The sequence below is a fragment of the Podarcis vaucheri genome (assembly GCF_965113315.1).
Source record: "Podarcis vaucheri genome assembly, chromosome: 3".
Taxonomy (NCBI): domain Eukaryota; kingdom Metazoa; phylum Chordata; class Lepidosauria; order Squamata; family Lacertidae; genus Podarcis; species Podarcis vaucheri.
This window is the reverse complement of record NC_138761.1, coordinates 87,786,655-87,807,480: the sequence shown is the minus strand read 5'-3', so window position 1 is coordinate 87,807,480 and position 20,826 is coordinate 87,786,655. Positions and strand designations below refer to the sequence as shown.

Sequence of the window (20,826 nt, the reverse complement as noted above, 5' to 3'; positions counted from 1 at the left end):
GCCGGATTTGTTTTAGTTGTTGGTAAATTGGCAAGAAAAAAATTCAAAGGACATTGATAATCTTTATCACCAGGATTTATGATATAATTGAATCCCAATACAAACCAAAGTATCATTGTGGGATTATTTTGTCACTGTTGTTTTATATATATCTATATATGTTTTTGTTAGGTCCGCAAATCGAGACCTTCAGACGTTGTTTAGTTCAAGTGTACAATGTAAGCATGTCATCAGAGACAGCTGTAACATTTAATCATTTTTAAAGATGACATGATGCCCTGTAAACAAAACTCATCTTGTTTGCATTTGCATAGCAAACAAGCCAAATAAAATTCATGTTGTTATCCACAATTTATAATCTCAGATCCACCGGTGCATTGTATATTGCTTGGTCTTAAGTATTACAAATGCATCAGGTGTCATATTGTAACTCAGACAAGCATAACAACTGCTTTAAGATTTTGCCCTTCCTCTTCATAAAAACGAAACCCAGATACCCCAGAATGGAAACTATTCTCATGCTTAGAAACCAAAGCCCAGCCTTTATAAACACTAACAGGAAGGATTATTTTCATCCAGGCAACAGCTGCCATAATAACGCTTAGACATTCCAACTATTGCAAAAAGGATCATTCAGTTTCTGCCCTTCAATGGAGCACCTGCTCTTCACTTGTAGTACTGTGCAGCCTGAATTATGTAGCATGGTTAGGAGGGGCTGAAAGCTACTGTGCACATTTCCAAAATCAAGTAAGAATGCAAGGATGTAATCAACTGTAGATTCCCCTTTCTTTAGTGCCTCCAAGAAAGAGATCATTCTTTACTTTAATAAAACTAAAGGTGGTACGGACAAGTGTGACCTCCATCTACATTTACAAATGCCAAGGGTACTTTTCTGGTTTTCAAATGTAGTAGACACTGCCTGCTTTGATGCCTATATTTAAAAGCTAAACAACCCACAATGGAGTGAACACTCCAAAAAGTCTCCTCCTTGCAGTTCTAGCCCGGAGTTGATCAAATTCAGTGACATAACCAATTTGCCTATGTGATGAAAGAACTGGTGGAGCCAACCACTGCTGTCTTTCCTGCTGAATAGAGGGCAGGAATCATCTTAAAAATTGGCTTAAAAAGCCAATGCAATTCTGGGCTGCATCAATAGGAGTATAGCATCTAGATCAAGGGAAGTAATAGTGCCACTGTATTCTGCTCTGGTCAGACCTCACCTGGAGTACTGTGTCCAGTTCTGGGCACCAAAAAGGTTCAAGAAGGACACTGACAAACTGGAACGTGTCCAGAGGAGGGCAACCAAAATGGTCAAAGGCCTGGAAACGATGCCTTATGAGGAACGGCTAAGGGAGCTGGGCATGTTTAGCCTGGAGAAGAGGAGGTTAAGGGGTGATATGATAGCTATGTTCAAATCATATAAAAGGATGTCATATAGAGGAGGAAGAAAGGTTGTTTTCTGCTGCTCCAGAGAAGCGGACACGGAGCAATGGATCCAAACTACAAGAAAGAAGATTCCACCTAAACATTAGGAAGAACTTCCTGACAGTAAGAGCTGTTTGACAGTGGAATTTGCTGCCAAGGAGTGTGGTGGAGTCTCCTCTTTGGAGGTCTTTAAGCAGAGGCTTGACAACCATATGTCAGGAGTGCTCTGATGGTGTTTCCTGCTTGGCAGGGGGTTGGACTTGATGGCCCTTGTGGTCTATTCCAACTGTATGATTCTATGATTCTATCTCTGTGGTCAACACACTAAAAATATGCTTCATGTAACTGTTTTGTCTGGCCTGCTCATGCAGTTGTGAAATGTGGTGATTGTGTATAGGCTGCCTAATTAGCAAGTGCTGTGGTTGCAAGTTCTGTACGATTTGTTGTTGCAAGTAATTCACAACTCATGATTATTCCCCCATTACACTTGTAATGGAGCAATACAGTGGTACCTTGGGTTAAGTACTTAATTTGTTCCGGAGGTCCGTTCTTAACCTGAAACTGTTCTTAACCTGAAGCACCACTTTAGCTAATGGGGCCTGCTGCTGCTGCGCCGCCGGAGCACGATTTCTGTTCTCATCCTGAAGCAAAGTACTTAACCCGAGGTACTATTTCTGGGTTAGAAGAGTCTGTAACCTGAAGCGTATGTAACCCAAGGTAGCACTGTATATTGTTTTATGTTTTTAAACAACTGTGAAGCAATCGGATCCCACATACCATTTTTGTAGATGCTTGTCCTTTATATTATTGGATATTGTTGGCCCTGATGATTTCTTTGCAACTAGTGTTCAGCTGGAAAAGTGAAGTATCTCAATAAAGACATGATTCCTTACTTGAAAATGGTATTGGCTTAATGTCTTCCCCTGAGTATTTTCACAGCTTTCTTGGGGTGCATTTGACCAAAAAATCAGATTCATACAGTAACTCTTCCTATCAGTAGATTAAGTCAGAGTGACAAGCCATTTGTTAAGGATGCTGAAATAGAGGTGAAAGATCCCTATGCCATGACATTTACACACCTGAGATTTGCAGATAACCTCCCTGGAACTTATTTTATACAATGCTAATGGAATTTCCACCTTTTCCATTTAACAGTTCCTCTGCATATATGACTCTAAAATTCTTTGAAGTTTTGTGTCAGAAGTTAAATGGCGATCCTACCGATCTGCAGTCTGCAACTACAGCTTAGAATATAGAAGGTGGTCTGGTCACGCTGGCAACTGTAAGTGTATTCAGGAGAAGTAGGTCAGCTGATTATGTTTACCGGCTGTAATATAAATCGAGAGTTTGGATAACATAGAAGGCAAAGCTCTCTAGAGTCATCCATAGCCTGATTATATTACAGCCACATGAACACCTTGTTGCCAGCTATTTACCATAGTCACACTTTTACTTAATATACACAAATCAATACATAGACCAGCCTACTTATTTTCATTCACATGCCTTCCTTTTTAACATAGAAGTTAGAGAAACTGGTGGTGCTTTAAAGGGTTTTATAAGATTAATCAGCAACAACCCACTCCCTTCAACAGTTAAAAGCCTATTGTTTTTGGTATGCAACCGCTAAGATGCCATAGTTTTTTTGTACTTGAGCTTTTAAAAGCAATCAACACTTTGTTGCAGACAACTATGAAATAATTTTTGTTTGTTATTCATTGCACACCAGCACAATATTGCTCCAGTGCCACTGAATAAGGACTAGCACAAATTGAGCCCTCAGAAGGTTCATTGTTTAAATCATCTGGACACAACCCTCCACCGATCACAACATTTGACTACTATTCAAATAACTTTCTCGGTATGCGTCCTCAACTTTGAACTAACGGACCACAACCTACTCCCACCAACATCTGTCAGGAATACAGTAGCAGTTCTGTGCTCTTTACAACCTTTGTCATTACCTTGTTCCATGTGATACAAGATAAGTCTTGCCAAAACCACTTTCATAATGCTCTCTCCGTGGCCTGTAGTAGAAGTGGCACCAACATTGTTATCTGCATAACCTCCACTTCCTGATCAAAGAGCAAAAAGGAAAAAGTCAAGGACTGGCATTTACAGTACCCAACATCTCAAATCAACTACAAGGATATATCCAATTGCACATAAGCTCGTTACAAAAGCAACCAATCTTATGTGAAGCAGAAGAACCCAAGTGGCATACACTTTGTGTTTACAATACATCAGGGGTGGCCAACTCCCAAGAGACTGCGATCTACTCACAGAATTAAAAACTGGCAGTGATCTACCCCTTTTTTTAAAAAAGGAAAGCCCCGTTTTTCGGGGGTTCAGGGCAAGGTTGTTGAACTTTTTTTAGGGAGGAGGAAAGCCCCGATTATTGAGAATTCAAGCCTAAACTCAAGGGAGAAAGGGGAACAGCCACTCAGCAACAGACTGCTGCGGAAACAAACAGCCTCACTAAGTAAACGCCATCTTCCATTCTGCAAATCGTGCAACAATGGAGGCCAGGGTGAGGGAGCGGGGCTGGAATATATTTTACCAACGCTAAGGAAAGAGACGGAGCAATCAACTGCGATCTACCAAAACCTCACGGGGATCTACCAGTAGATCGTGATCGACCTGTTGGACATCCCTGGTCTACATCAATGGAATTAACCAATAATTTGGAGCAAGGGTTCATTTGCACTTCAATAATACAATGTTAATTGGTAAGGATTAAGTGTCAATTACTCCTGAAGTCAAATTACTGCTGGGTAACTTGACCACCAAAAAATCTCTTCCAAATGGTCAAGGTACCACCATAGTTCCACTAGTGTTCAGATGACCTTTCTATGAAGGCTGAGGGGATAGTGTGGTAAGTACATGTCATCAGTGCTGTACCACCCTGTGGCTAGCAGCACTGGTGAGGTTACTTGCTACACTGATGAGTTAGTTCATAAAAGTAAGCCACAACAGGCATCACTTCAGCCAATTGGAACCTGAACTAAGCACAACTCATTTTCTCTTTTAACTAAATATCATTTCAGATATAACCACGTTGGAATTGGTGAAAATGGCACACTGATTTGCTGGCCAAGTGGTAGACCTGGTGATGACAAGGCAGAAAAATATGAATAAACTCTTAAGATGTTTCTTGTGCATGGATATCTAGAGAATTGTTTCCTCTCTTGCAATAGCTAATGAAGCTATTAAATATTTGGGGGAATCTTCAAAACATATCAAGAAAGGATGGTGTTTGAAAGATGGCACACAAGTCTATTGAGGGTTGCCTACATACACTGAACTTCCAAGCAAAATCTTCTAACAGGAGAATGCTAATGACTGAACAATGTTAACATGGTGCTCCTAATATCTCAGAAGTGCTGAACTCTGGACAATCATCTGCTTTTTAAATTGTCCTTTCTCCAGACCCAACATATATGCCTTCTTGTTTAAACAAAACACAGTCTAAACAAAATGAAGATTTACTAAAGTTAATCAAAGACCTGTTATTTGGTGGTATTGGGGAGAAGTATTTTACACACACATTATTGACTTTCAGCCTGCAAATTGCAAAACTAAAGTTTAGATCAGCTGCATAGTAAACAGATGATATATTTGCTAATAAGCCATCCTTCAAGCTGCATGCTAAGTTTATACTGGCTCTGAATCTACAAGTAATCATTGCTGGTGGCCTGAATGTCAGTAGAATTTAAAACAAAAGCAATGTTTTTTACCCCTTCAAAGTCTATGAATTGATAAATAGATTTCTTCCTGGAATTTCAAGTGGAGGCAGGAAGTGAAGGTTCTCCGTGCAAATTTCCTTATGTGTCTTTAAATACAGTGGTACCTCAGGTTAAGAACTTATTTCATTCCAGAGGTCCATTCTTAACCTGAAACTGTTCTTAACCTGAGGTACCACTTTAGCTAATGGGGCCTCCCACTGCCGCCATGCGATTTCTGTTCTCATCCTGAAGTAAAGTTCTTAACCCGAGGTACTATTTCTGGGTTAGCGGAGTCTGTAACCTGAAGCGTCTGTAACCCAAGGTACCACTGTACACCCTGGGCTCCTTTTAACACCCCTTGCTGCTTCCTCACCCAAGAACTACTGTAAGCCTGTTTCTACAAGAGAAACACAGTGTATTCAACCAAGCAATCTCCAAATCCTGCTCTTTCCACTCCCTACCCATCTATACAGTACTGTAGAAGTATATTGCACAGGATGTAAAAGTTACAAAGTCATCATCTCAGGAAAACATACCATTCACTAAACTCGGGTTTGTATGTGCACGCAAGCGTGGAGTGTCACTGCAAGCCCGATACTTTGCTTGCTGTTTCTGCACCAGCACTTCCCACTTTCACTGTTCCGTTTTTTAAAAGTGGCTTGCCTCTTTGGCAGCAGGAATTGCTGCCATAGGAACGGCAGGCCGTCATACTGATTCTTTAGATCACAGCCTTTCCTATCATGCATTTGACTGATATCATACATATTATATGAGAAAGAGAGGGAAGGGCTGGCTGGCTTTTCTTCCATTTATCACACTCCCCTACCTATACACGCTGTATCACCAACGCGGCCGACGCGTTTGTTCGTGAGTCCCCCTGTTGATGTTGCACAAGCAACGTTTCCTGCACTGTCGATAGCAACGGCTCCAACTGTTCCAAGGTCTCTGCCAAAAATAGCATTTCAAACAATTAGCTGAAGACTGGAGAGCCTTTGCCAAAAGAACATAGCGTCTCACAGGTAGCATTTCCCCAAGTATTAAAAAAAATCAACGGAAATCTTCAGTCCAAAGAATTCATAAAAGGAAAAAACTGTATTGGGAGTTAATGCACTTCTGAGTTTGCACTTAATCTGTTGAAGGACCAGTCTTTTTCAAGTATAAAAAGACCATTCAATTGAACAATTGATGTGACCGAATAACCTAAAGCATTTCTGTGCAATTGAAAGAATCCCCCAGCCCCAATTAATCAGTAGATCAGGGCTTCAGATGCAGCGCTGCCTCCCCTGCTCCCAGCAAAAAATTAAGACTGCAGGTTGAGTTCAATGAGGCTTTTACTATCAGGTAAGTACGAATAGGTTTGTGGCCTATGGGAATATGGGCTGGGTGCAGCAAATCCAGAGATGAGGTGAGCAGCTGGTGGGCATGCATCCTTGGGAAGACCAAATTTCACAAGCTGCATGTCTACGGGTAAAACATCCAAAAACATCCATTATGTTTTGCAGAGATTTGACCAGGATAGGGGGATATATTATGAGAACTTTAAGCAGCACTGCTGGATTTGACCAAACCCTTTTCTACTTCAGTCAGATGTTTCTGGAAAACTCACGAGCAGGAAATGAGTCCAATCCCCACTACTGCTCCCCAGCAGCTGGTGTTCAGAAGTATCCTGCCTCGGAATCTGAAGATTGCATATTGCCATCTTGAGTACAGACCCTCCAAGTGTCCCTATTTTCCAGGGACGTCCCTGATTTAGGGAAGCCATCCTGGTTTCTGATTTGATCCTGGAATGTCCCACTTTTCCTTAGGATGTCCCTATTTTCATTGGAGAAATGTTGGAGGGTATGGTAGGATGTCTCTATTTTCACTGGAAAAATGTAGGAGGGTGTGCAGTTATCTGACACCCAAGCTATCTGAAGGCAATCCTGTATAGGGAAGGGTTGGTTTTTTTAAAAAAAATAATGCTTCATGTTTTATTATGTTTTTATATATGTTAGAAGCTGCCCAGTGTGACTGGGATGAGGTATAAGCAGTAAAATTATCATTATGGAATGGGGTGTCCCTATTTTCATCGGAGAAATGTTGGAGGAGAAATGTGAGTAGCTTCACATTTCGCGTCATGTTTTAATTTCGTTTGCTCAAGTGGTCAGGATTTTGCCCCCAACACCCAACATTTTATACTTGCTTTTGAAACTGTTGAGGGTTCGAATCAGCCTCAAGGTTTTTCTTCCATCTCTCCAGTGACCTTTCTGTGATCAGTTTCTCTCCAGGAACCTCAGGAACTCCCATCCCTCTAGCAAAGGCAGAGGCGCCCTGGTCCGTCAACAACATGTGCTCTGTCTGAAGGAGATAAGATATAATAAGAAGCTACTCAACAAAATAGCTGGACAAGCATGTTGCTGCCGTGGACATTTGATAAAATGAGTGAAAGACTATGAGTCATGGGGATGGGGAGAGCATGTGTGTGAATTCGACAGTGTTTAGTTTGCTTTGGTTGTTTGTTAATGTTGTTAATGTTGCTTTGTGGATTATGAGTGCTGTAATGCTTTGTGAATTTTATAACATGACTTTTCTTGTGGTTGAGCTGTTTACCATATTTTTTAAGTTGTTCTGTTTTATAGTATTTTAAAGAAGGTGGTTGTTTTACTGATAGAATCATAGAATCATAGAATCATAGAGTTGGAAGAGACCACAAGGGCCATCGAGTCCAACCCCCTGCCAAGCAGGAAACACCATCAGAGCACTCCTGACATATGGTTGTCAAGCCTCTGCTTAAAGACCTCCAAAGTAGGAGACTCCACCACACTCCTTGGCAGCAAATTCCACTGTCGAACAGCTCTTACTGTCAGGAAGTTCTTCCTAATGTTTAGGTGGAATCTTCTTTCTTGTAGTTTGGATCCATTGCTCCGTGTCCGCTTCTCTGGAGCAGTAGAAAACAACCTTTCTCCCTCCTCTATGTGACATCCTTTTATATATTTGAACATGGCTATCATATCACCCCTTAACCTCCTCTTCTCCAGGCTAAACATGCCCAGCTCCCTTAGCCGTTCCTCATAAGGCATCGTTTCCAGGCCTTTGACCATTTTGGTTGCCCTCTTCTGGACACGTTCCAGTTTGTCAGTGTCCTTCTTGAATTGTGGTGCCCAGAACTGGACACAGTACTCCAGGTGTGGTCTGACCAGAGCAGAATACAGTGGCACTATTACTTCCCTTGATCTAGATGCTATACTCCTATTGATGCAGCCCAGAATTGCATTGGCTTTTTTAGCTGCCGCGTCACACTGTTGGCTCATGTCAAGTTTGTGGTCAACCAAGACTCCTAGATCCTTTTCACATGTACTGCTCTCAAGCCAGGTGTCACCCATCTTGTATTTGTGCCTCTCATTTTTTTTGCCCAAGTGCAATACTTTACATTTCTCCCTGTTAAAATTCATCTTGTTTGTTTTTGTCCAGTTCTCTAATCTGTCAAGGTCGTTTTGAAGTGTGATCCTGTCCTCTGGGGTGTTAGCCACCCCTCCCAGTTTGGTGTCATCTGCAAATTTGATCAGGATGCCCTTGAGTCCATCATCCAAGTCGTTGATAAAGATGTTGAATAAGACCGGGCCCAAGACAGAACCCTGTGGCACCCCACTAGTCACTCTTCTGATGATTTGTTAATTATTTTATATGATTTATGTTGCAATTGTGATGTTCAGTGATATTATTTATTGTATGAAAGCCGCTTTGTGACTCATGCGAGTGAAGAGTGACATAGAAATATAATAAATGAAATGAAATGAAATAACCTCCCCCACCACCACACATTGGCTTTAAATGACTAGAGAAGGTTTGAATGAAGTAAAAGAACAAAGTCAAGGATAAATCTTATGTAATCTTAGCAGTACAGATATATTTTTAGAATATGTATATTGTGTTTTTCAAAGTGTACACTGCCAAGAGGCTAAGGACATAATGAGATGTACATTTTAATAAAGAAATCTACATCCATTGCCCATTACAGAATAAATATCTTTGCAATTGTGCAAGGCTCCGCATATAGAAGAGACCAGGATCTGACCCCTGAAAGATACTGCCCTTGATGTATTAACAGGGCCAACCCAAGCCATTTTTCTGCCTGAGGCAAAGGAGAGGGTGTCACCACCACCATTCCATATACAAGGGCCAGCTGAATTGGCGCTTGAATTTTACTTCAATACTGGCAGGGAGACAACACATTTGACGGCAGTAGGTTTACACAGGGTAGGCTGAGCAGCCCAAAAAGCTTTGTCCTCCTGCTGCTAATAACCCCTCTCTGCCCCTAAGCATTTGCTACCTGAGGTGGCCACTTCATTCTGCCTAACAATAGGGCCGGAACTGTGTAGCAAAATGATTCTGTCTTCCTTCTTCAGTTCTAGTGGGGGAGGGATGCGAAGGCACAAAAGGGGCAAAGTGTGTTTCTGTGTGATTGTGAGGATGGAAGAAAAGGAGGTGGAGGGGCCCAGCTAATTGTCGGAGGAAGCTGCCCCCTGGTATCAAGCTACGGTCAATTTCAGGGCATATGCAAGAAGCCACACTTGGATATGAAATAAAACAGCTACTTTTTAGGCATGCAGAAATGCTGCCTTTCATTTGCTCGGTGTCAGGGGATGATTAGCTGCTTGTGCTTAAAATTGTGCCCCTTCAGAGTTTGTGCGGCCCCACAAACCTCTGAGTGTGACAGAGCTCCTCAGACATGTCTGCTCTAGTCACTAGTAGAGTCTGACAGTGGCTGCCTGCGGAAGCGCTTCCAGCAAAGAAGTTCCTTAACGGAAACGCGTCTCCTGGACTCACGACGTGGCAGCTTCCGGCGAAGCATGGGTCTCCCTGCAGTTGCTTCTGACACCTCCCCGCTATTTTCGCTGGATGTGTCTCTCACCCCTTTCTCTCCCCTGCTGTTTCCTGCCTGGGCTGCTGCGTCTCTCTCAGCATTACTGAGATCCTCCTCCAGAGACCCCTCGCTCCCCCTCCTTGTCCCTGCTTTAGCTGCTGACTCTCTCCCAGTCTCTGGGAGCCCTACCAACTCCCTTTCCTCTGATGTCAGTTCCCTGACATCCACCTCCCCTCCAGGGCCCCCTTCTCCCCCGCCCCTACTCTCTCCTCTGGGCGGTGAGGAGCTGAAACCCCGAAAAGAATCCTCTTCATCTTCAGACGTCTCGAACATTTCCCTCCATCGGTCTTCGTTCCGACTCGCTGAATCCTCCTCCACCTCGGAATCAGAGAACCCCTCCAACTCTTCTTCTTCGTCGGTGGTGGCGAAGTATTCCCTCCGGAACCTCGCCACTGGCTGGGGTTTACGAGGGAATCTCTGATGAAAAGTTTCAATCAAAACCTCGTCATCTACATCCTCTGCCCTGACCCAGGTGTTTTCCGACTCCGGCTCCCCTTCCCACATTACCAAATACTCTACTTGCTCTCCCTTCCACCTGGAATCGAGAATCTCCGCTACATGGTAGCTGTGTTCTTTTTCCTCCATAGCTGGTCCCCTATTGACCCTCCCCTCTCTGTCCCCTATATACGGTGACAGCAACGACCTGTGGAACACTGGGTGCAACTTCATGTGGTTCGGTAACCGGAGTCTGAAAGCCACTGGGTTGACCTGTTGCGTGACTTCAAATGGGCCCAGCCTTTTGGGTCTTAACTTCTTACAACCTCCTTTGAATGGTAACCCTTGGGTGGACAGCCACACCTGGTCCCCCACCCTAATGCTTTCCCCTTCCCTTCTGGTTTTGTCTGCCTGCCTCTTATATTCCTCCTTCGCCCTGTTTAAATTAAGTTGGAGCTGGCGATGGATCGCTTCCATTTCTTCAACAAACTGTTCTGCGGCTGGAACGCTCCAGTTCTCCCCTTCCCCCCCTGGGAAGGCTCGGGGATGACACCCGTGATTAGCCAAAAAAGGGCTCATCCCCGTGGACACGTTCTCTGCATTGTTGTAGGCAAATTCTGCCAACGCCAGCTTCTCCACCCAATCATTCTCTCTGTCATTCACATAACACCTCAAATATTGCTGGAGGACACCATTAGCTCTTTCCGCCTGCCCGTTGGTTTCTGGATGACGGGCAGTAGAGAAATTCACCTCTACATGCAATAAGCTCATGAGCTTCCTCCAGAACCTGGAAGTAAATTGTTTCCCTCGGTCAGAAACCACCCTCAAGGGGGCGCCATGCAGCCTAAACACATTTTCCACAAACAATTTAGCGGTTTCTTCCGCTGTGACCGCATGTGAGCAGGCTATAAAGTGGGCCATCTTGGTTAACAGGTCTACCACAACCATGATGGCTGTTTTCCCTTTGGACCTGGGCAGATCAGTCATGAAATCTATTGCCACTGCCTCCCATGGCCTTTCCGGCGTGGGTAGTGGTTCTAATAAACCTGCCGGTGCCCGCCTCTCCCCCTTGGCTCGTTGGCATTGGTCACACCCTCTCACATATTCCCGCACATCTTCCCTGACCTTGGGCCACCAGAATTCCCTGGTAACCAGCCACATGGTTTTGTGTTGCCCAAAATGCCCTGCTGTGGGGCTATCGTGCAGTTGCTTGAGTACCTTTTCCCTCAATTCCCCTTCAGGTATGTATAACGCTCCCTTGTAGTACAACGCCCCGTTTCTCTCCTCAAAACCCCCGGGTTTGTCTCCCTCCCTCCTGAGACCCCTGAGTTTGTCCTGGGCGTATTCATCCTGCACCGTTCCCTCTACCAGTTCCCTTTGCCCCACCAATGCCGCCCCACACACCCAGCGGTCCTCGGGAATGACATGGGTCTCTTCGGGTGCACCCTCTCCCTCCAAATATTCAGGTTTGCGTGAGAGAGCGTCCGCCCTAACGTTCTCCGGGCCTGGTACGTAACAAATCTCAAAGTTAAATTTGGAGAACTCCTGGGCCCATCTCAACTGCCGTTGGTTGAGCACTCGCGCAGTTCTCCAATACTCTAGATTCTTATGGTCCGTGCACACTTGCACCTTCTGTTGTGCACCAATTAGCAGGTGCCTCCATCTCCGGAAGGCCTCATGAATCGCAAGAAGTTCCCGGTCGTACACCGTGTAGTTCCTCTCAGATTTGTTCAGCTTTCGCGAAAAGAAGGCACACGGTCGCCACTCTGACCCCTCCTTCCCCGGCTGCAGAAGAAGCACCGCCCCTATGGCTCTGTCAGAAGCGTCTGTTTCGACCCTCAGCTTTTTTTGTAAATCCACATGTAGAAGTTGTTCATCAGAGGCGAAGGCCCTTTTCAGTTCCTCAAACGCTCGCTCCGCCTCCCCCGTCCAAACAAACTTCTTTTTACTGCTGAGACAGTCCGTGATGGGCGCCGTCAGGTGGGCGAAGTTTCGGATGAACTTACGATAAAAGTTTCCAAACCCTAGGAACCTCTGCACATCCTTCTTGGTCTTGGGTGTTTTCCATTCCAGCACCGCTTGAACCTTGCCGGGGTCCATGGCCAACCCCTTGTCTGACAAGCGGTACCCCAGGAATTCCACCTCCTTGGTATGAAACTGACACTTCTCCAGTTTCACCCACAGTCTGTTGGATTGCAGCCTGCTCAACACTTCTCTGACGTCTCTCACATGTTGCTCCTCATTCTCCGAATACACCAACACGTCATCTAAGAAGGCCACGCAATTCTTGTAGAGCAAAGGCCCCAGTACGTGGTTCATGAAGGCTTGAAAACACGCGGAGCCTGTTTGTAATCCAAAAGGCATAACGAGGTATTCAAATGCCCCCAAAGGGGTGAACATGGTGGTCTTCCATTCATCCCCTTTCCTTATACGTATCAGGTTGTACGCCCCCCTTAGGTCCAGCTTTGTAAAAATCTTTCCTTTTCGCACCCTGGTCAAAATATCATCAATCCTGGGCATAGGAAAAGCCGCCGGCTCTGTCACTGCATTTAACCGCCGAAAGTCACATACCAGCCTCGGCTTGTCCGTGTTTTTTTTATCCACAAAAAACACTGGGCTACCCCCCGCTGCCTTGGACTCTCTGATGAAGCCTCTCTTCAGGTTCTTGTCAATGAACGCTCGCAACTCCTGCATTTCCCTGTCTGACATGGCATACAACTTGCCTACAGGAAGCTGTGCTCCAGGGAGTAAATTGATCTGGCAATCAAAGGGCCTATGCGGGGGTAGTTGGTCAGCTTCCTTCTCGCTGAACACGTCGCTGAGATCAGCATACTGTGGTGGCACCTTCCCCTTCCCCATTACTTCAGTCCCTGCCAGGGTGGCTTGGGCCCCTGCTGACCCCTTTTCCCCCCTGCAGTGTTCTAAGCAATGTGCTGAACCGAAGGAAACCACTCTTTGATGCCAGCCCACCAGCGGATCATGTAAGGCTAGCCAGCTCATTCCCAAAATAATGGGAGCGCCTCCCAAGGTGGCCACATTAAACGCTATCAGTTCTGTGTGCCTTGCCACCCTCATTATCATTGGGACGGTCTGCAAGCTAACTCCTCCTCCCAACAGTTCCCTGCCATCGATCGTGGTCACCTGCAGGGGGTTGCTTAAAGGGATAGTCTGTATCTGATGTTCAGCAGCAAACTCCTTGCTCATAAAATTGCAGGAGCTGCCTGAGTCCAACAGCGCCTTTATTTTTAGGGGGTGTCCATTTTGCAGCTCTAGCGACACTTCAATCACTAGAGCAGGTCGAGGAGCTTCTGGCACGGGCACTTTCACTGCTCTTTGGCCTGGCTGCAGTGCCCTGACGTTGGCAACCAGGCGTTGGCTTTTACCTGCTCCGTTTCTCCCTGCTCTCCCCCCTCAACTGCTCCCACCATCCCTTGCCATTCCTTCCTCTGGGGGCAGACTCTGGCAAAGTGGCCTGGCTGTTGGCAGAGATAGCATTTCCGGGCTCCCTTTCCCTCCTTCTTCGCCCCCTCACTGGGCTTTGAAACTGCGCGCGCGCGGGCTGTTCCGATTTCCATCGGCTCTGCCGGCGGGAAAGCTGGCTCAGGAATGTCTGGAATGCGTAACTCCTTCCAACGTTCCCCTCTCCCTTCCCGCCTCTCCAAGGCTCTTGCCTCCTGGCGCGCTCCAATGGTCAGCGCAGATTTGGTCAGCTGATCCATAGACACCGCCCTGGGGCTCCTGGACAGCTCGTCTTTCACAGCCGAAGAAAGACCTTCTTCAAATAGCATCTGGATGGGTGCTGCCGATAAATCCCACCCCAATCTGTGAATCAGCATGGTAAATTCAGTCCAGTACTCACGGACAGATCTGCTTCCCTGCTTGCAAGCCATTAGCTGTCTGCGCACCACCCCTTCCTCAATATCGCTGGAAAACATGATATCCATTGCACGAAAGAACTTCATAGTGTCCTTTAGGATATCGTTGTGCGTTGCCATCAGGGGTCGAACCCAGTCCCGCGCCCCCTTCTCAAGATGCCCAATTACGAAAGCAACTCGCGATTCCTCATCAGGGAACTCATCAAACTGCACATTCAGGGCATATTGCATCTCGGTCCTAAAGGCATGGTAATCCTTGGGGTCCCCCCCAAACTTCTGCACCAATCCTGGTACCTTTCTGGGGAACTGAGTGGTTCTCCCCTTTTTGTCAGCATCCTGAGCCCTTCTCTCCTCGAGCCTCGCCGTCTGCAGCGCAAGTTGGACCTCCAGAGCTTGATACCTTTCTTCCAAGCTTGGACCAGCTCCAACCCCTGCCTCTCCGGTTCCGGCTGGGTTGCTCATGATGCTTTCTCCTGCACAGGCAGCGTACAAAGACTGTCAGACTGCTGTCGGGGGATGATTAGCTGCTTGTGCTTAAAATTGTGCCCCTTCAGAGTTTGTGCGGCCCCACAAACCTCTGAGTGTGACAGAGCTCCTCAGACATGTCTGCTCTAGTCACTAGTAGAGTCTGACAGTGGCTGCCTGCGGAAGCGCTTCCAGCAAAGAAGTTCCTTAACGGAAACGCGTCTCCTGGACTCACGACGTGGCAGCTTCCGGCGAAGCATGGGTCTCCCTGCAGTTGCTTCTGACACCTCCCCGCTATTTTCGCTGGATGTGTCTCTCACCCCTTTCTCTCCCCTGCTGTTTCCTGCCTGGGCTGCTGCGTCTCTCTCAGCATTACTGAGATCCTCCTCCAGAGACCCCTCGCTCCCCCTCCTTGTCCCTGCTTTAGCTGCTGACTCTCTCCCAGTCTCTGGGAGCCCTACCAACTCCCTTTCCTCTGATGTCAGTTCCCTGACACTCGGCTTCTGTCACATGGTGTTATATTAATGTGTACCCATGCGCTCCACATGATCCGCTGGTGGCAATTTCATAAGGAGATAGCATCAATTGCTACAGGTTGCACCCTACTTCCTGGTTTTGTTGCGACTAGTGAACCTCTTGACAAAGTAGGCAGGTTGGAGATTTACATACAAAGAACAGTACCATGGAGCCGGCTACATATGTGGATGCATTACTCTGTTACGATAGTTTCCCACATGGTGACCAATTCTCTGGTGCCAAATGAGCAAAAGTATCTCCTTGTTTCTGAGACAAGAAACACTCAGGAGAATTTTCCTCTCTCAAAGTTATGAACAAGGAAGAGTTTTCAGTCTCCAATAAAGGACAATACAAATAGTCAGGCGATGCATACCTGTGCTTGGATCATATATTATCATTTGCAAAGCAGGACAATGGTGTCAGTTTACTCTTACATGACTGAAATGTTCCAGCTCTTTTCTTTCTTTCTTTTTTTGTTTTGAACATTTGCTTTGTGTAATACTGCCCTCTTCTGCTTTTGTAAAACAAAAAAAAAGTACCAACAGTATCTGTAGCTTTTGCATATTTACTCAAAAGTAAACCACACTACGTTCAACAGGATTTACTGTTGAACTCAGGTTAGTGTAAATAGGGTTGCAGTCTTAGATGCAATACATAAAATACCACCACGAAACAATATCAATAGAGGAGACAATAGATATTAAAAACAGGCATATGGCTCTGTGAATGCACCTTGCTACTTATTCTTTAAAAAAATACATACAAATTCACACACTTTACCTTTTGTGCCAAAATCATGATAATTCTTTTTAAAATCATTTATTTTATTAGTGAAAGTCATTCAAGAAAATCTAGTCCTATATCTTATTATGCATACTTAAATCACACTGACTTTAGCTTATATCAGTTTCCCCTTTCCCAAATTTACCACACTCCCACCTGAAATTCAACACTAGAAACTGCATAGAATGGAGATATTTAGCACACAAACAAACCACTGAAAGTGCACTGTCAGGAAATGACACATACAGTGGTACCCTGGGTTACAGACACTTCAGGTTACAGACTCTGCTAACCCAGAAATAGTACCCCGGATTAAGAACTTTGCTTCAGGATGAGAACAGAAATCGTGCTCCGGCGGCGCGGCGGCAGTGGGAGGCCCCATTAGCTAAAGTGGTACCTCAGGTTAAGAACAGTTTCAGGTTAAGAATGGACCTTCAGAACAAATTAAGTTCTTAACCTGAGGTACCACTGTAATCTTAGCTCAGAGGAGCCAATGAACAATCTCCAGAGCCAATTCCATAGCTAGAACATAGGAAGATGCCTTACAATGAGTTAGACCATTTGTCCATTTTCTCCAGTATTGTCTGCTCTAGAAATAAGGGACGTTGTGGGCTTCCAACTCCCATCAGTCCCAGCCAGTGTTCTACACTAGCAGTGGTTCTCCAGTGTTTGAAACGGGAATATTTCCTGGAGAGAAGATATAAGGATTTGAACATGGAACCATTTAATTGCAACACGTGTGCTTTGCCACTGAGCTACAGCCCTTTCTCTTCATTCCTGGCTAATATCACAAATGATCTAAAGGTAACTGGTAGTACTATAAAAATAGATATTAAGGGACCATGCTATTTCTTTATGTGTGGATGTTCAGGGTGGCAGGAGAGGATATATTGTTTATTAATATCCTTCCTAACTTGCGCTAGCAAGTTCCTTTACTTAGCAGAGTTTACATTCCCCTTTAATGCAGAAATCTAGCTGCAAATGCATGTGAGTTTCTTAAGACAATATGCAATTCCATCTGGCTTGTCCAGATTGAAATGTGTTCTAATATTTTCCTGGTAAGACCCCTTGAATCCCTCCTAAAAGAATAAAGACACCACAGTCTTATTCATAAGCAATAAAAAGGAAGTTTACTCACGATCAGGCAGAGCACAGTGTGTAACCTGAAGGCAGGCTTTAGGTTTAAAGTTACAAGATTATACTAACAGGTTTATGCCATACAGGAGATGACCTGGGGGACTGCTTGGCTGGCAGCCAGCAGTTCATTCCAGGAAGTTCATAGGAAGAAAAGAAGATGGAAAAGAGAGAGTGGCAGCATGCCTTGGCCTTTTACCAGGTTTGGAAAGGAAGTTTCGACTGGCTGGAGGACCAAACATTCCCTGGCATGTCCACTCTAGCAAAACAAGGAATGTTGTATTTGACTGCTCCCAGTGGATTACACCCCACACTTTAGAGATTTATATCTGGCACCTTTTCAGATGCCTGGAATTGGCTTTTAGAGTAGATAGTGTGAATGCACCACTGGAAATCCCTTTTATTTGCTTACCAAACATTCATCCGTAACCACAGTTCATGCTAATTACAGTTCCCGTTGACTTTCAAATGGATACATGACGACCCTCATCTGAAGAAACCATGCATCAACCCATTAAAATTAATGGTACCTAAGTTAATCTTAAGCACCAACTTGTCATATTCATTTCAGTGCAGCCCGAGTACAACAAACCTGTTCTAGATTGGAGCCTTCTAAGAAATTTGCCAAAAAGCTAGAATAATATATGATGTTCATTGGGGAAACAATAACTAATTTATTTAGTATACGGACTAGGAAACAGCTCAAGACAGGATTGCCACACACAACTGCATCATATTTTTCCATGGTATTTTCAGTGTTCCATCAAACAAACAAACAAACAAACAAACAAACATTTATTGTCACTACACCGCCTGTGTGCAGTGAAATTAAATGAGGCCCACCCCAATACACTCAGTCTTATTCGCGCTCTGTGTGCTTGTTGGAAGTCAATTGCACCACTATTTTTTTCTATTCAGCAGCCCAACAGCCCACAGATAACATCTATAAAAATCATAGTCTGTTCTATTTTTTTTAGTTCTCACCTTGTTAATCTTGTACTGGGAGTTTTCCTGCATAAACAGCCAATGAAATAGATGTGACCTTAATTTTCAGTTTTACATTCAAAAACTCATTCTTTAATCTGGTAAAAGTGCAATCCTAGGCTTGCCCTGCCTCTGGCAGGAAGGTAAACAGGGAATCAGGCAGAGGGCCTTCTCAGTAGTGGCGCCCTCCCTGTGGAACGCCCTCCCACCAGATGTCAAAGAGAACAACAACTACCAGACTTTTAGAAGACACCTGAAGGCAGCCCTGTTTAGGGAAGCTTTTAATGTTTGATGTATTACAGTATTTTAATATTTTTTTTGGAAGCCGAAAGATGGGCGGGGTATAAATAATAAATTATTATTATTATTATTATTATTATTATTATTATTATTATTATTATTATTATTTCCGTGCACTGCTCTGGTTCGCCAGAAGCGGCTTAGTCATACTGGCCACTTGACCCGGAAGCTGTACGCCGGCTCTTTTGGCAAGTAAAGCGAGATGAGCACCGCAATCCCAGAGTCGTCCGCTACTGGACCTAATGGTCAGGGGTTCCCTTTACCTTTACTTTATGCTTGCCCTGCCTTCTCAGAAACAAATTCCAATGTATTCAGAGGGGCTAAATCAAAGATTATCCCAACTGGTTATTGATCAGAATAAATAAATCTACACCAAATATTATGCATATACAGGATTGCTGCCCAAATGAACTATTGTTGGTGAAAGCTCATACCTGATAATCTAGCTAGTCTCCAAGATGCCAAAGTGCACTGACTTTTTGTTGCTAAAAGAACTAATCCAGCTACTCTCCTGGGACTTATTCTCAAGTAATTATTTCCTCTCCTGCTGCAAATAAGAAAAGCACACCACAAATTTTGGTAAAGCTCCAAAAGCAATCATTTAAGAGATCTGTACTTCTGAGGAATTATTCACTTGTGAAAGGAAATAGTCTGCCCAGCCTAATGAAATGTATCTCAATAGACTATTTAATAGGCTAAGCTCATGGGTGTTGCTAGACAAAATCCAAAGAAATACACTTTGGCCACCAGATGGAGCCAATATTGTGCCACAGAAAGATAACCAAGTCTTGGAGAAACGTATTTATTTTGCTTGTTCAGAATGGTAAATTTCAAAAGGGCCAAAGAGGACCTGAAACAAAAATTTCCATAACCTGGTATTCTTTGATTATATATTTGCATTTAAATTTCTGATTAGTTTCAAGGCTTAAGGAAGTTTCCCTAAGTTTATAAAGAAATGGTCACACATGGGGAAAATGCATTTTGCCTTACCAGGCTGCATGAAAAGAAATAGCATAATACGTATTCACAATGGGGTTTTGCAACAAAATATTGAAGTTTGCAGTGTTCCTAGCGGGGTGTAAAGTACCTTGTTTTTTTACCCAGTTCAAACATAAAACAGACCTCCACCACCACCACCAAAACTACAATAATGAGAGGAAGACTTACCTATTCACTTATTCCATACCATGAATAATTTTGTACATTACTATCATGTTGCCTCTTACTTGCCTCTTCATGTGCACCATGGCAAGAAAGATCAGCACTGGCTAATGATGTGCCAGTGATCAAGATACATATCACAGAGAAAGGCAGCTTCCCATTTTCTAGTCACAGGTGAGAAACACAACTTCAGCAAAAGAAAGTGTTCTGGCTTCTGAACAAGCAAGGATACAAACCATGGTTTCATAGCCTGGCATTAACCATAGTTTCCTGATGCAGACATAACAGGAAATGTGGGCTCCTGATTTGTTTCCCTGCTCACACACAAAGGGGTGGGTGAACTGGCTGTGTGGAGGTGCAAAAAGCTCTTTCACATCCGAGCTTCTTAAAGAGCGCTTGTGACGAACTGCTGAATGTGGCCAGGACCTTAGATCCCTCAAAATAAATATGAGGGTCATTCAAAATGCACCTTGGTATGTCAGTCTTTGGGTTTCAACGGTGCTTGCTAAATGCCTGCCTAATCAGTGCCTTTTCAGCTTCTTTCTTCCCTTCCCTGCCACAGAGTAGATCTGCCTCTTCTGCAGCTGTTGACCAACTGGCTCTCTAAAGTCAGGACTAGAAAGCCAAGGATGCAAAAATTAGGAAAATTCCAAAAACGTCCAGCCATGACTATAATCAGAAAACAGGTAAATAAGACCATGAAGTGTTTGGGGGGGGGGGGTTGTTGTCAAAATAGAACATTGTTTGAACTGGGGGAATCTCAACGATTTGAAATTCCCCTGAGAGAACCCTGCAAAGGCTGTCTTTTTTCTTTTTCACAAAGTGAAACCTTGGTGCAACTTGTCCCTTCTGACATTTTAAAATCAGCAATGCAGTGATATCATTGAACAATGAAGTACTGGAATTAAACGTAAACTGTAGAATGATGTAGCGAATGGGCACGATGGGTTTAGAAAGGCTTGGTCCACAATTGCTGTTTTTGAGGAGGGGAAAAAGATGGCAACAGAACACATATTATGGTCGGTCAGAACCTCTTCTCCAAAAAGAAAAAGATTGAAAGGTGATCACACAGTCTGAAGGAGTGTCTGTCGAACCCAGATATTTTCCTATATTAAAAACA

At 44.4% G+C, this 20,826-nt stretch overlaps 1 protein-coding gene and 1 long non-coding RNA gene across 6 annotated transcripts in view; one reads left to right on the top strand and one right to left on the bottom strand.

The window, feature by feature from the left end:
• ASRGL1 (asparaginase and isoaspartyl peptidase 1) overlaps window positions 1-20,826 on the bottom strand; it is an 85,106-nt gene that overhangs the window by 11,593 nt on the left and 52,687 nt on the right. For all 5 annotated transcript variants that reach the window (XM_082218376.1, XM_082218375.1, XM_082218374.1 and 2 more), the window contains exons 4-6: window positions 7,333-7,487; window positions 5,977-6,095; window positions 3,390-3,500 (exon numbers count right to left, since the gene is read on the bottom strand). In XM_082218376.1, coding sequence (XP_082074502.1) covers window positions 3,390-3,500; window positions 5,977-6,095; window positions 7,333-7,487 — 385 coding nt within the window. The remainder of the gene's footprint in view (window positions 1-3,389; window positions 3,501-5,976; window positions 6,096-7,332; window positions 7,488-20,826) is intronic.
• LOC309529983 lies at window positions 15,329-20,431 on the top strand. The gene is made up of 2 exons (XR_014218581.1): window positions 15,329-17,255; window positions 18,715-20,431. It is a non-coding gene; the product is annotated as an uncharacterized lncRNA (long non-coding RNA).